This window comes from Psittacula echo (genome assembly GCF_963264785.1).
Source record: "Psittacula echo genome assembly, chromosome: 9".
Classification (NCBI taxonomy): domain Eukaryota; kingdom Metazoa; phylum Chordata; class Aves; order Psittaciformes; family Psittacidae; genus Psittacula; species Psittacula echo.
The window spans coordinates 18595352-18609719 of NC_137745.1; the positions used below are offsets into that span (position 1 = coordinate 18595352).

General features: G+C 40.0%; 1 protein-coding gene across 1 annotated transcript in view; it reads left to right on the top strand.

Annotated features, from left to right (window-relative positions):
- Positions 1-13546, top strand: part of PRKCD (protein kinase C delta) — a gene marked incomplete at both ends in the record, with an annotated part of 28349 nt that extends 14803 nt beyond the window's left edge. The window contains 14 exons of the mRNA XM_080625667.1: positions 290-446; positions 696-727; positions 1396-1481; positions 1844-1973; positions 2566-2666; positions 3806-3902; positions 5297-5427; positions 6118-6291; positions 6843-6934; positions 8459-8521; positions 10613-10751; positions 11548-11736; positions 11976-12104; positions 13388-13546. Of these exons, the coding sequence (XP_080481793.1) occupies positions 290-446; positions 696-727; positions 1396-1481; positions 1844-1973; positions 2566-2666; positions 3806-3902; positions 5297-5427; positions 6118-6291; positions 6843-6934; positions 8459-8521; positions 10613-10751; positions 11548-11736; positions 11976-12104; positions 13388-13546 (1679 nt within the window). The remainder of the gene's footprint in view (positions 1-289; positions 447-695; positions 728-1395; positions 1482-1843; positions 1974-2565; positions 2667-3805; positions 3903-5296; positions 5428-6117; positions 6292-6842; positions 6935-8458; positions 8522-10612; positions 10752-11547; positions 11737-11975; positions 12105-13387) is intronic.
- Positions 13547-14368: the final 822 nt, after the last annotated feature.

The following is a 14368-nucleotide window of genomic DNA, read 5'->3' on the forward strand; positions in this document are numbered from 1 at the left end:
TTTCTCTAGCAAGACTGAGCTCCATTCCTGCTTCTACCTCTTGACTTATTTGCTTAAGGCTTCTTCTGAATGAGGAGAGGGAAGTGCTTGCAAGCAAGGCACGGAGACCCCTTAGGAAGCAGTGCATGCGTGTGTCCTAACCTTGTTGGACTGAAAGTCTGAAGAATACAGGTGTAAAATAAAAACACAAGTCTGAAACAGAAAAACAAACTGAACTTATTAGAGGAGCAAATATTAATCTTTGTAATGCCTTGAAGTATTAAGCGTGTCTTCTTGTCTCCCCCCCTAGACTGCAAACAATCAATGAGGGAAGAGGAGGGGACAGTAACTATGAACAGGAGAGGAGCTATCAAGCAAGCCAAAATTCACTACATCAAAAATCATGAATTTATTGCTACCTTCTTTGGACAACCTACGTTTTGCTCTGTCTGCAAAGACTTTGTATGGTAAGAAGGAAACACTAAGCTTTCTCTACCCCCATTAGGTTTCCATCCTAGTTTGCTGGACTCTCAAAACACAGTCTTGTCTTCTAAACCTTGCTTTCTGAAGACAGAGGATTCTGAATAGCAAAATTCAGACCAGTTTAGTAATTGGATCAAGTATTCCCATAGCCAAAGGATTGATTGGTTGACGTGACCTTTTATTCCAGCAAACATATGGGGTTTTTATTTGCTTCTTTATCATTTGTTTTTCAGGGGACTCAACAAGCAGGGGTACAAATGTAGGCGTAAGTTGACTTTTTACCTTTTCTTGTATGACTTTCTACTTGAATCTGTAGATCTAGTAGTTACTGTTGAAAACTTATGTTAATACGCATGGCACAATGCATCATCCACATAGGTAGCAGTAGATGTTGAATATCAGTTTTGCATAATAACCTAAGGCTGTCTAATTATGATTTCTAGTTGAGATTCTTAGTATCAAGCTTCAGACTTAGCTGTTCTTCTCGTAAGTGTGTAATTTTGTTGAGAAGTTGCACTCAGTTATGACAGAAGTTTTTGTGAAACTTTTGCTAAAATGAATTACAACTACTGAGGGATTTTACAGCTGAATTGAAAAGCATTTTTGACTTAGGATAGATCTCTGCATTCTCCGAACAGTAGGGAAGATATCAAAGGGCAAAACTCAAAAAGCATGGTATTATCTTTCTGTTATCAAATGCTGGTGGCATTGCCTAATGGGAGTAGATTTAGTTTATCAACTGAGTTTATGCTTAAAGAAAATTAGGGAAATCAGCTTTAAAAATCATCATCTTTATAGAAAGGAAAGGGTTCAGTCTAGATAGTATGATGGAAAGGAGTATGGTTTTCACATTACGCTATGAAATGCAAACACCTGTTCCCATGTATTTATTATCTGACGGAATCTTTCTTTTTTCTTGTGCATGTCTTGAAGAATGCAATGCTGCTATTCATAAGAAATGTATTGATAAGATCATTTGGAGGTGTACTGGTACGGCAGCCAACAGCAGGGACACAATGGTAAGAGCTGGAAGAATGTATTTAGAATGTAATTAAAAACACTCTGAAGTAACAAAACTTTGTCCAGAAGCAGCCAAGTCCATTTGGGAGGTGCTTGGCTGTACAACCTAAGGTGCTGTCTTCTCCTGAAGATTGTATATAATGTGCAGAGCATGAAACTCTAAAACAAGAAAAGAAGTTAAAAGCCTTGCAAGGGGTTGGGTAGTAGTTTCTGAGCAGGTTCTGTCCCTGCTAGATGAGGGATGTTGAAACCGGGGTATTCAAGATAAAATTGTTGCAGCTTTGCAACATCCAAGCAGGTTTTTTTGTGAGAAGCTGGTCCTGTTGTGGGTACGGTGTTTCACCCCTCTCCTTGTCCTCAGTTTCAAAAGGAACGTTTCAACATTGACATGCCTCATCGCTTCAGAGTTTACAACTACATGAGCCCTACCTTCTGCGACCACTGCGGCAGCCTGCTCTGGGGGCTGGTCAAACAAGGACTCAAATGTGAAGGTACAGAGGAGGAGGGAGGGTAGCTGGGACCTCTCCACACTTTTCCAGTGTTCCACCCCCACTAGAGATTAGCTATTGCTGCACATTCTGTATTTCTGTTTGTGTTACATAGAATGGGTTTTGTCTCATCCATGTGTGGTGAAAAATGCTTTTATACTAGAGAGAGACAAATTGGCACTTGGCTCATGTGACAGCTCAGCCAAGGTGAGCTGCTAATGGAGTCAAAACGTGCTGCAGAGGTGTAATTGTGTGTATAATCAAAATTACTACTTTGGGAATAGCTGAAATTTAGTAGCACTTAAAAATGTATTCAAAGTGTTGACTGCAAATAACACTTTTATAATTCTCCCACAAAAAGGCAAGATGATCTTTATTGTAACAGATTTTGAGAACAAAGTAATGAAGGTTTTTTTCCTTTTGAACAATTTCTGTAGCCTTCAGTGATTTAAAGATTAAAATAACAATGATAGATCCATGTCCAGTCTGGTCTTAAAACAAGGTTTCTGAACTGCACAGTGAAGCTGCCCCTTTTGATGTAACATCAGACAATATTTTCCCAATGCTTGTGTAACTGTCCTTACGTTTCTTTTAGAATGTGGGATGAATGTGCATCATAAATGCCAGAAGAAGGTGGCAAACTTATGTGGAATAAACCAGAAGTTGCTAGCTGAAGCTTTAAATCAAGTTAGCCAGGTATGCTTTATTGCCATTCCTCAGGTAATTAATTGTTTTCAGAGCATTTGGGGGTCTTTACGTCATCTTTTCCATATCACTGTTTTGGGGAACTGAGTTTGGAAGGGAGGAAGTGCAAACAGGTTTCTCTAATTTGACCCCTAAAGAGACTAACAGAGATCAATAGCCTAAAGTTAAAAACAGGGAGTGGGTATGATTTCCTGAAATCCAACTCTGTTGTTCTGTGGTTTCAAGGTTATTCTCTACTTTCTGTTTAATGGTCTAAACAGTGGAATTATAACATTGAAGTCTGTTTTTCTATGCTTCAACTTTAGAATTCCACTTGAATGCTAAACTTAAATAAATGAGGAGAAACATACCATATATTCTCAGTTTTTCTTAATCTGATGTATAGACACAGAAAACTCTGGAATTAACACTGGCCCCATAGTTTACATTGTTCATTTCCTGCTGCAGCACGACCATCTCTTGTGGTCAACTTCTGACTTGCAAATAAAGATCCAAAAGCTCTGAAATAAAGCAGGAAAATATATCGCAAAATCCAGCTGCATTTCCTCTGAGCTGAGTGTTCCGACGCTTTCACCGGATGGTGACTTTGAAAGCAGCAAGAGCTCTTGCACCAGCTCTTTCATGGCACAGAAGAGTTTGATCTTTTAATTACTAAATTTTGATGTCTGGGATCTTCCATACATAAAATTTCTTTCTGTGTGCTAAAAAGAGAGATGTCACACACAGCTATGACTTAAGCAGGTCCAATATGAGAACGATTCCTATCTCCTCTTCAACATGAACTTATGTCAGGGGGACATTTTCCCACAGTTTAAATTCTCCCCCACTGTGGATTCAGACCATTATATCTGTAATAATTTTGCAAAGAACAGTACAACACAGACTGTTCAGGAATTTCAGTGACTTATTTTCTTGCAGTGAAGAAAGTAAAGCAATTGGCTGATCTGAAGCTGTAAAGAATGTGGCTAAATAGTCTATGAACCAGATTTCTTGAGAAACAATATGTTCTAGGAATTAATAATTAAAACTAAAAGTTTATAGTGCCATCATGTTACATTTAATGGCAATTGCTATAAGTGTTTCTAAAGTAATAGTACAAATGTAATTTCAAGTGTTTGCCTTCTCCTCAGAAATATACACGAAGGTCTGATTCTGGATCTGTAGAAAGTGTTGGTATTTATCAAGATTTTGATAAGAAATCCAGAGCTCCAGGAGGAGATGGAACAGGTGAGAAAAACTGCACTGTTTTAATTTAGCAATTTAACTACCAGACTGCACAAGCTAACAATTTTAGTAGTTATTCATCCTTGCATTGCAATAGACAACTATTTTTAATAATATTAAAATATTAAATCATGTATTTACTTTCTCATAGCTACACAAAATGCTTACTTAACTATTGACAAATACCTGTCCATGAGCATACCCACCTTTATGCAAAATGCTTGCTTCATTTGTGGCAGCACAGTTCCACATGATGGAACTGGAGGATGCTTCCCTCCCTCCTGGACCTGAAATGTCATGCATGTTTTTAATTATATCGGTGTGTTCATAAATCATTAGAAACCAACCACAAGGGCTGTCTATTTTAGGATTTTAGCCAAAATACTGCTTGGAGTAGTTTAAGTAGTGCCTGGGATCCTGTCTCTGCAGGCTCAGAGTAAGGTTTGGGGGTCTTGGGTTGTTTTCAGATTTTTTACTATCACCAAAGAGTTCTAGCATTGTATAAGCCTTATTTTCATAACTGGTAAGCTATGATAATTTATGCAAATATAAATGTAACAGTCAAAGTAACTTTTTACCCTATGGAAATCACCAGGCTCAGTAAGAGATAATGGGTGTTTTTTGAGTGGTACAGGATTTTATGTATTCATCCGTATATTGCACCAATTCTGTTCAAATGCCTAGTAAGAAATTGATTTTGATTTTGATATTACTTCTTCCAGTGTGCCAGAACAGAGTTAAAAAAAACAAACAACCTCTTGCCAAGGTGGTTTGGTTTAGTACTAAGTCAGGGTGCAGCCACTGTTATTCCTCCCTGGGTTATCACAGATGCTGGGCAGCTTATGGGGTGTACATGGTATCACCTCATGATTGTCATCAGTGTCATCTTAGTGACCCAGCAGATCAATGTGGTGGAGGTCAAAATAAAGTAGAGTTATTAATTTTAGGATATAATTGGGATTAACCTGTATGATCATGCTGCTTAGCCAGCACTGGGCAGAAATCAGATCTTTTCATGGCCAATCTGCTTACAGAAGTATCCCATTCTGCTAACAGAATATAAATAATTTGCTCACAAGCAGTTCTTGTAAAGTATCTTTTTATCCAAAGTATGCTGTGTCTTAGTCATAGTGCCTTTGATTTTTATAATGCTGAAGTATTGCTTAAACCAAGCCTGAGAAACAGTCACAGAGTCAATTCAAATCCAAGTATCAGGTGTGCTCAAATGATTTAAACTTGCTTACAACAACAGGAGCTGACCCTTATGTTCAGATTCACCAGTATTCCAGCACCAGATGCACTGAAATACATGTCAATACTTAGTTCTTACCGGGGGATCTGAATCACACAGTATTGCTGCATATATTGAACTTTAAACTCCCTGTTTCAATCGGCAGATAGCGGCGAGTACGATAAACTCTGGGAGGGAAGCACAGCCAAGACAGCATCACGAATTGCAAGAAGGAGAAAATTCAACATAGACAGCTTTGTCTTCCATAAAGTACTAGGGAAAGGAAGTTTTGGAAAGGTATGTGACAAACTTACAGACCTTACAGTGAGAACCTTGCTTGATTTCTGGAATATGGCAGGCTCTTTCCATTAACAAGACAGGTCTTAGAGCTGCTTATGTAGATGATCTTTAAACAGAACTGAATGTACCCATTTTTGTCAAAGACCCAAGAAACTCCTTACCCGAGTGTTGTCTAAACCCAAAAGTGATTCATAATGCTCAACAGTTTTTCAGTTGTTTAGTGTCAAGGCAGAGGAATTGCTTTTTGTGCACCACAGTGCAAAAGGTTATTTCATATTCATACACACTGTGTAGAAACAGCCTTGTGATGCTCGGGTGCAGTGGCAGGGGGAAGTGGGAGAGAGCAGCGTGACCTCCCCAGGGTCCATCTACTGTTGTCTATGAAACTGCATCTCTAATGAAGGAACAGGCTTTACATGTTTTCTGTTTATATATTCACAAAGACACCAACAGAAAAAGTGCCCTGGAAACTGCTGTGCTAGTGCTGCACAGCCCTTGAGCTCCATCTCCTCGTCTCTATACCCAGCAACTTCACCTTCCCAAATCTCACTCATCTTTCCCATTTAAATGTTTTTTTAATTGTTACTTCACCTGCTATAAACGCCTTTTGACTTTCCCTTATTGATACCATCAGCAACAGTCTTTCCTACATGTGCTGTAATCTCATCTTGGGTTTTTCTGTTGTAGGTTCTGCTCGCTGAGCTGAAAGGGAAGAATGAATTCTTTGCTATCAAAGCTCTGAAAAAAGATGTGGTGCTAATTGATGATGATGTGGAATGTACCATGGTGGAAAAGCGAGTCCTTGCACTTGCATGGGAAAATCCATTTCTCACCCATCTCTACTGCACTTTTCAGACAAAGGTAAGGAAAAACCCAATGGTGACAACAACACAACAGATTTAGCCTTGTAATGAATGCTGTCACCAGCAGTCAAGTGAGAGTGACTTAGTGATGTGAGAATTAAATTTCCTTGTCTTGTGCTCTGTGCAATAGTTCAAAGGCCTTGTGGAAATATGAACATGACCCCCACATGCATTGATGAGAACAGAGGAAGATCAGAAAAACATCTGTGCAATTTGGAATAAGAGGCAGTTTAACTTAAATCCTTGATCTGAGCTTCTCCCTCAGTGAGGGGAAGAAAAGATGCCTGTCATATGCAGAAGTCAGTAAGTCTATTTAAATGTCTGTTAAATCTAGAATTGCACAGAACACAAGATCAACTATTTAGTTTTACAAGACAAGACCAGGCTACTCAACTCTATAGGAGACTCTCACTCTCTAAAGGATGCATGAACTGAATACCTCCGGAGGGGAGCAAAGTGGCAGCTTGGTCCCCAGAACACACATCTCTACTTCATACATGACTGCTATACAACCAGTAATTTTTCCATTCTCTGGTTATTTGCAAACAGGATCATCTGTTCTTTGTTATGGAGTTCCTGAATGGGGGAGACCTGATGTTCCACATACAAGACAAGGGGCGTTTTGATCTCTACAGAGCAACGTAAGACCATAACCTCGAATTCCATAGCTCCTTGAATGATGTTAGTCTCTGTTTTTACTGCTTCTAGTTCTGTACCACCTACCTGCCCTTAAGTTTCAGTGCTGATAACTGAAAAGGTATTTCTAAGCACTCATTTAAAACAGTGAAGAAACTCACTTGATGACATGTAGAGTTTCTTAGCTTACGTGCAGTGTGATATTTTATTTTATGGGATGTTTGTACCTACAGATGCTAACTAAACTGCAACGTGAGCCAGCAACAAAAAACAAAAGGGACAGTTTCAGCATCCTTTAGGAAAGAAAAAGTCTAGAAACAGCACAGGAAGACAAACACTACGTTTATATTACTTGCTAGTATTGCTAACTTGATGTGATAGTACAGAGGGGTAACCTGTGTGTCCCAAAGGATACTAGTAACATGGGTAAGCACTTTTTCAGCAAGTGCAATTGTGTCAGCTACCTATGGCTTAAAGATCACTGGAGCTGAAGATTCAAAAGATGCAAAAAATACTGTATTATCGTTACTTTTTTCTATCATATTTTTTTTGTTTAGGTTTGTTTAGCATGAGGGTTTTAATTGTATCATTGAATGGGTGCATGCAAGACCTTAAAAGTAACAGTGCAGGGTACCAGTACCCACCAGTGCTTTTGTATAGCCAGACTGGAAAATTACTTCTGTTAATGTGCACTGTGCTAAGGAGCACTGACAGGATGGGATCAGATCGGGCATCTGGCATAAACAGTGGCTGAGTAGCAGCCAGCTTTATAGGTCAGGGCAAGCTCCCTTCCCACCCTCCCCAGCAAAAATCTGATAAAGCCCTGCAGTTTACCTGCATTCCAGCAATCATCTGTGCATCTGGCAGCCTCTCCTGGCATCCTCTGCAGCTATTCCTGAACTTTGGGGTCAACATTCATTCTGCTGTACAGAAGTAGAAATAGTTTTGTATTTGTTCAGTTAAAAAAGCCCCAAACTTTTAACTCATTTTTGGGGAAGCATCCTTTTAGCATTTTCCTTCATATCTTCTGGATTATCACCACATTTTCTGAGGAGAATGTCCCTGAAGCAATGCTATTTTCAATCTGTCTACTGCAAGGGGGCAAAGGGAGATGAGTGAGGTCCGTTTCCACCTTAGCCATTACTGCCCAGTCCCTCCTCAGTAATCCTGAGCAATCCTCAGTACTGAGTTCCCAGTAGGTGTCTTTCAGAAGGCATGTGCATATCACTAAAAAACATATAAAGACTACTAAAGAGTAGAACAGGGAGAGTGTTCCCCAATGGAAGGAAGCATTAAGGCAAGTTGCTGTCGTGTACCCTCTACTGTTTGGTATCAGATACTACAGATCTGTGCGGAGGGGATTAACTTGCAGATTGCAGCATCCAGCTATCCAAGTACAGATATATAGTATTTAAAAGCATACAGTACTTCTCACTCCATGAAGAGATACTTACAGCAGCTCTTCTGGAAGCTGCATTGACTGTGTTTAATTGAGCAAGCCAGATTAAAAGATGTTTTGGTCTTTTCAGGTTTTATGGATCTGAAATTTTATGTGGGCTACAGTTTCTTCACAGCAAAGGCATTATTTATAGGTGAGTACTGACTGTGAATTGTCTTAGCACTTCATGCATCTTTGAATTACTGATTGATGTCACAAGTAAAAGCTGCCTGTCAGATATCTGATGCAATTCCAGGGCATTAACATGCCTGAGACAAATTTGTATCTGTATGTCTTTTCCTTGGCAACTAGAATGATGGCATGTTATTTATGTTACACAAAAGCCCTTTTGTTTCAGTTATTTTTAAACACTGCTTTCAAATCATGAGTCTATTTAGTTTGGAGGCAAGGGAGATGGTCCTTGAGGCTATCCATTCCTGCTGCCTTGTGAAAACCTTGTGGTTGTCTGGAACCACAATATTAATGCTTCTGCCTCACCAGGTTGAAACATCAGGAGCCAGATCCTGATCAACTGCTTCTTACTGTAAATACCTGCACTACAAGAGATCAGAAGTTTATTTTCATGTAGTTTTTCTCTCAGTTTCCCTTCTCGAGCCTTTTCACCCCACCCCAGCTTCAAAGCACCATTTGGTGACTACTTCCTCAGGTAGCTCTTACCTCTGTTACAGACAGGTTCAAAGAACTGGCTGCATGCTTCTGAGCAAGTTACACAAGGCTTGAGGTAAAGGTGCCCCAGAACCTCTGGTATTGTCCATCTTCATAGAAACAGGAAACATCTGCTGGAGCATCATCCTTTAAAGCAATTTTCTGAAGTTAGAGACTACTAAAAAAGGGGTTTTTTTGTAAGGAGGATGAACATTACAGAAATCCTCCTTAGTGATGAAAGATGATTCTTACAAGCCTGTCTGCCCATCAGAGAAGACAGCTGTAACCCAAGGAGGTGCTTCATGTACCCAACTGTATTCCCACTGCCTCCTGCAGGTTCTTACACAGGAAAAGGATCAAACTCCAAGATATGTTGTCATCAGCACAAAACCCTTCCATCCCAGCTTTTCTAGAGTGGTTAAATTTCCTATATTAAATTTGAAGGTTCCTGGAGGGAATTTCATAGCATGAAATATTTTCATAGAAAATACTGTTTTCCACACAACACCAGCAAAACCAAAGGTACTTGTACTCTTTTCCCCCTCTGTCTCAGACAGGATGTTTGGCAGTATAATCACAGAACCTGACTTGGAGCAGTTTTAGGCAGATGTTGCATGTAAGCGCACATTCATGCAGGTCATTTTAGAAGTGTAGCTAGGGAAGTGCAGTGCCCTAAGTTACCATGAGTCTTCCCCATCTCAAATATATTCAATTTACTCAGGTGAACAGCAGCTGATGTCCAAACATGGAAGGAGTTATGGTGCATTGCATTAGATCAGGGATTCTTGGTTCGAGCTCCAGCTCACTGTCTGAGCAGTGTAAGTAGCCAATACTGGGAACTTCAGTGAGCAGGGAGAAAAGACAGCCAGCCCTGTTCTCATGTAAAATTATCTGCTCTATTCAAGTCTTTCTTGGTAAGCAGAAGGGCTGTTCAGTTTCTCTTCAGCCTGCCCTCTTTGGTATGTGCTTTTGCAGCCAGATGGACAAAAAAAAAAAATGTATCAGAGTCAAAGTGAGGGAATGTAGCTTTTGGAAACTGCTGTTAAAAAGCTCTTTCTTGATTGAATAGTGTTATTCTGTAAAGAGACATGAATAGGACATTTCACACACCATGGCCACAACCCGTGAACCCCCTTGTGCTGCAAGGAGGAACAAGTCACAGGTAGTATTAACAGTTGGGCAAACTTCAAACAGTCACACTCCTGCCAAAGGCCCTTAAAATCCAACAATCCTTCTTTTGAGCTGTGGAGCTGCCCTGTCAACTGGTGGGGCATTAACTCGCCTACTTCCAGAAGCAACAGAAGCACAGGGTGTGCTTCTGAATCTGAAAGCAAATATTGAGGATTATAAGGTTACATGCTATACATACACCTCTTATTTATCCTGACAAGAGAGAATTCTTCCCTTCTCCCTACCACCTTCAAAGAACAAAAGTACCGGTTTGTATGTGTTGTGTTGATGGATGATTATTTTCTTGAAAAGCTTCTTTGTATGATGGAGGGAAGGTGTTTATTAGTTAAGAAACTGCATGCATCTGAATACAAAAATTGCTCACTTGTTCTTAAAACACTTTTTGCAGAGACCTAAAACTGGACAATGTGATGCTTGATAAAGAAGGCCACATCAAAATAGCCGATTTTGGAATGTGCAAAGAAAATGTTGTTGGCGAGCATAAGGCCAGTACTTTCTGTGGGACCCCAGACTACATTGCTCCAGAGGTCAGTATGTCACTGCCAGGATGGATTTAATGCACTGATGGGATTAATTATCTCTTTGTAGATCAATAATTCATCAAAGTCTAATTAGCAAACAAAAAGAAAAAAAACCCACATTAAATCTGGGTTCTCTATAGAAGGTACCAAAGGTTTGTAAATATTCTGTAACTGCAAGTTTAAAGAAACATGGTTTTGGAATGTTAAAATGTTCAGGTTTTAAACAGCTGGTTTTCCCTTATGCCTTTATAGCTATCGTACACACAAGGGCTCCCCCAAAATGAACCAGCCTGCACTACAGATGGTGAACAGACTTGTGCCTATGCACACAACCAAACTCCAATATAAAAGCAGATTCTAAGAGGAATATCACCAAGTTAATTTCTCCATGTTATAGTTGGGGGTTTTGATCTAATTTGCAAAGTAGTCCAAATACAGTAGTTAGCTTTTAAAGCTATAAATTACGTCAAAGTCTGTTTGGTAATAATCTACTTTTCATTACTACTTGCTTCTCCCTTAATCTTGTAAAGAAACTAGAGATGTTTTCAACTATACAGTTATTTAATGGAGAAAATTTCTGCATGAGGGCAGACCTGTCCACTGAGCTGTCCCAATCCGCACAAACAGCAGCCAAGGATAATACTACAGATGTGCATGAGTGTCAACAATTTGTCTAATTGCTGGGTTTCCCCCTCCCCCTGAAACACCCCAGTTATTAAAGACTCTCTCTTAAAAGCCCCTCTCTGGCTTATATATTGCTGCCTTTTACTAATTACTTGTATTTCTTCCTCTCTGGAACAAGATCCTGCAGGGTTTGAGGTACACATTCTCCGTGGACTGGTGGTCATTTGGGGTCCTGCTGTATGAGATGCTTATTGGGCAGTCCCCTTTCCATGGGGACGATGAAGATGAACTGTTTGAGTCCATCCGAGTGGACACGCCTCACTACCCACGCTGGATTACCAAGGAATCAAAAGATCTATTAGAAAAGGTAGGACTGATTATCAGCAAGTGGTGACAGTGCTGTGTGTGTCCAGGAAGGGACAAATGTAGGCTTTTAAAAGGAGCTGTTTATCAGCAAGCAAATTACTTTTACAAAGGGAAGATCAATTACTAGTGCTCTGTTTACTGTGAGCCACTTTTGCTCTTTTAGCAGTACAACCATTATTCTTCCATTGCCACCTACCTCTTGAGCAGACATGAGACTTCACCTGGTATCTTCTCTTGCAGCTGTTTGAAAGGGATCCAACAAGACGACTTGGGGTCACTGGGAACATCAGAGACCATCCTTTCTTCAAAACAATCAACTGGGCAGCGCTAGAAAAGAGGGAGGTGGACCCGCCTTTCAGGCCCAAAGTGGTACGTGGTGGGGTTCTTTGTTCTTCAGCAGTATCCCAAATGTCACCCATGGGTTAAGGGATGATCTCTTCAACTTGCTTAACCTATCCTATTACAATTTTCACCTCACATTTTATCAGAGATGGTTAAGTATCTCAAACCCCACTGGTTTTGGATGGTTCAGTTACAAAAACATGCACTATATTTCTCTCTCTGCCCTGAAATCTTCCTACTAAGACTGTCTTCCTATTTTCTCTCAAGGAGCATCTTTACTAATATAATTTCTTCAGGAAAATCAACTAATAACTCCGATAGCCATTCTCCTCAATGTTAGAAGTGTTGGTAGTTTTCTGCATTTTTCTCTGCTGTGATGCCACACAGGAGAAGGACCAGTAACATGAGGCTCCTCAGGTGGTAACTGCCTACAGCTGTTCTGTACAAGTATTAATTCTGTGCTGTTTCTAACTCATCCAAGAGTCTCCAAATAGGCAAAACACAGTCTTTGTACTGAACTTGGAACTGCTTGTAATTTACACGACTAATGAATGTTACCTGAGAAAACATTTTGAGAGCAGACTTTGTGTTACTCATAGTCTGTATCATCACGGGATGCTGCTGCTTCGTCTCACCTGGCTAAAAATCCAAACCAATGTTCCTCCAACCTGTTACTGGTACAGGCAGAATGTTACAGAGTATCTTTAAAATGTACTTACACACTCAGTGGAGGATTGCTGTCCCATAGGGCTTCATGTGGCATATTCCCACAGGAATGGGAACTCTGGAAACATATGGATGCCACAACCAGTAACCAACCCCTGGAGGTTCAGAGTGTAAAACATGGTCTTTAGTAACATGAACTTTAATGAAACATGCACAGATGTTTTTATCTGGACACAAGCAGCTGCCGTGGGGCATCACTTCTGTTCTCTGAACAAGTGCAGAGAAAATACTTTGGGAAATTAAAGAATGTGGGTTAGTGGCAAGGAACATTGGGCTTGCATTTAACTGCTGCATTGCTTTTGTCAATAAAGAAAGATCTTCAGGTTATTATCACAAATCCAGGTGGTTCTTGCCCAGATTGACCTGCTGCCATTTATTTTCAACTCACAATCAGCAATGGCCTGGTTCCAATCTTACCGTGGTGTTACAATAAGCAAAAAGGAGACTTTTTTTTCTATGAAGGCAGGGAGGAAAGAGGAGGGAACTCAAGAAACATCTTCCAGCCCCTTTCTTATTTAAGCAATTTGCTCTAGGAGGAAATTCTAAGTTTATGTCAAACTATCTGTCTTCCCTCTGTTTAACAGAAGTCAGCAAGTGACTACACCAACTTTGACAGAGAATTTCTGAGTGAGAAGCCAAAACTGTCTTACAGTGACAAAAACCTGATCGAGTCCATGGATCAGTCTGCATTTGATGGATTCTCTTTTATCAACCCTAAATTTGAACAGATCTTAGACAAATAAGTCTCTGAACAGTCGGACTCTAAAGCAGTTTTGAAGGTTATAAACCGAAGACTCCCAAAGTGCTCAGTGTTGTGCATTCCAACAATGTTGTCGATACTTCAGACTAATACACAGCTGTGTGATTAACTACATCCAGCTCCTGATTTATTGGCAGTGTTCCTTTATGCATGATTGGGTTTAAGGTATGTGAATCATGTGCATTATTTTCTCCATTTGGGGAAAATGTAAATTGTGTTTGGTACTTGAATGTAGTTATGTTATATATAATATATATGCTGTATATTTTGCTCGAGAGAAGACACTGGGGAACAGAAGATGTCTTTTTAAAAAGTGTTTTGAGCCCTCAGTTCTTTTATTTGTCTTCAATTAAAAGAAAGTTACATCAAACTTTCATTCAAACATGGTTTTATGATATTTGTTTCTTTCTAGAAATACAGAATTAAACTCGAGTTGTCTTTAAATTACAGTAAAAAGTAATAATTTGCAAGCCCTGATCACATACAAAAGTAACGAAGATACTGAAAATGGTGTGGGAACAGCTCAGTGCCACCCCTCCTCCTGTTTGTAAAGCCTGTCTCACTGAGAGCAGTCAGTGTGTGGAGTCAGGATTCACTGATCATGCTACACGTTTATACTAAGGCAGCGTTTAAGCGTGAGTATCCCACAGCAGGCAGAGCACACTGCCTGTGAACATGGCTTTACACTGTTAAATGTTCCTCCTGTTAATAGGAACATGCCCTGTGATCACAGCGTCTTACCAGGAGAAAACAGTCAGGTAATGACCTTGCGCTGCCACTTTCCAAGCCTGACAGAGAGGAGAAC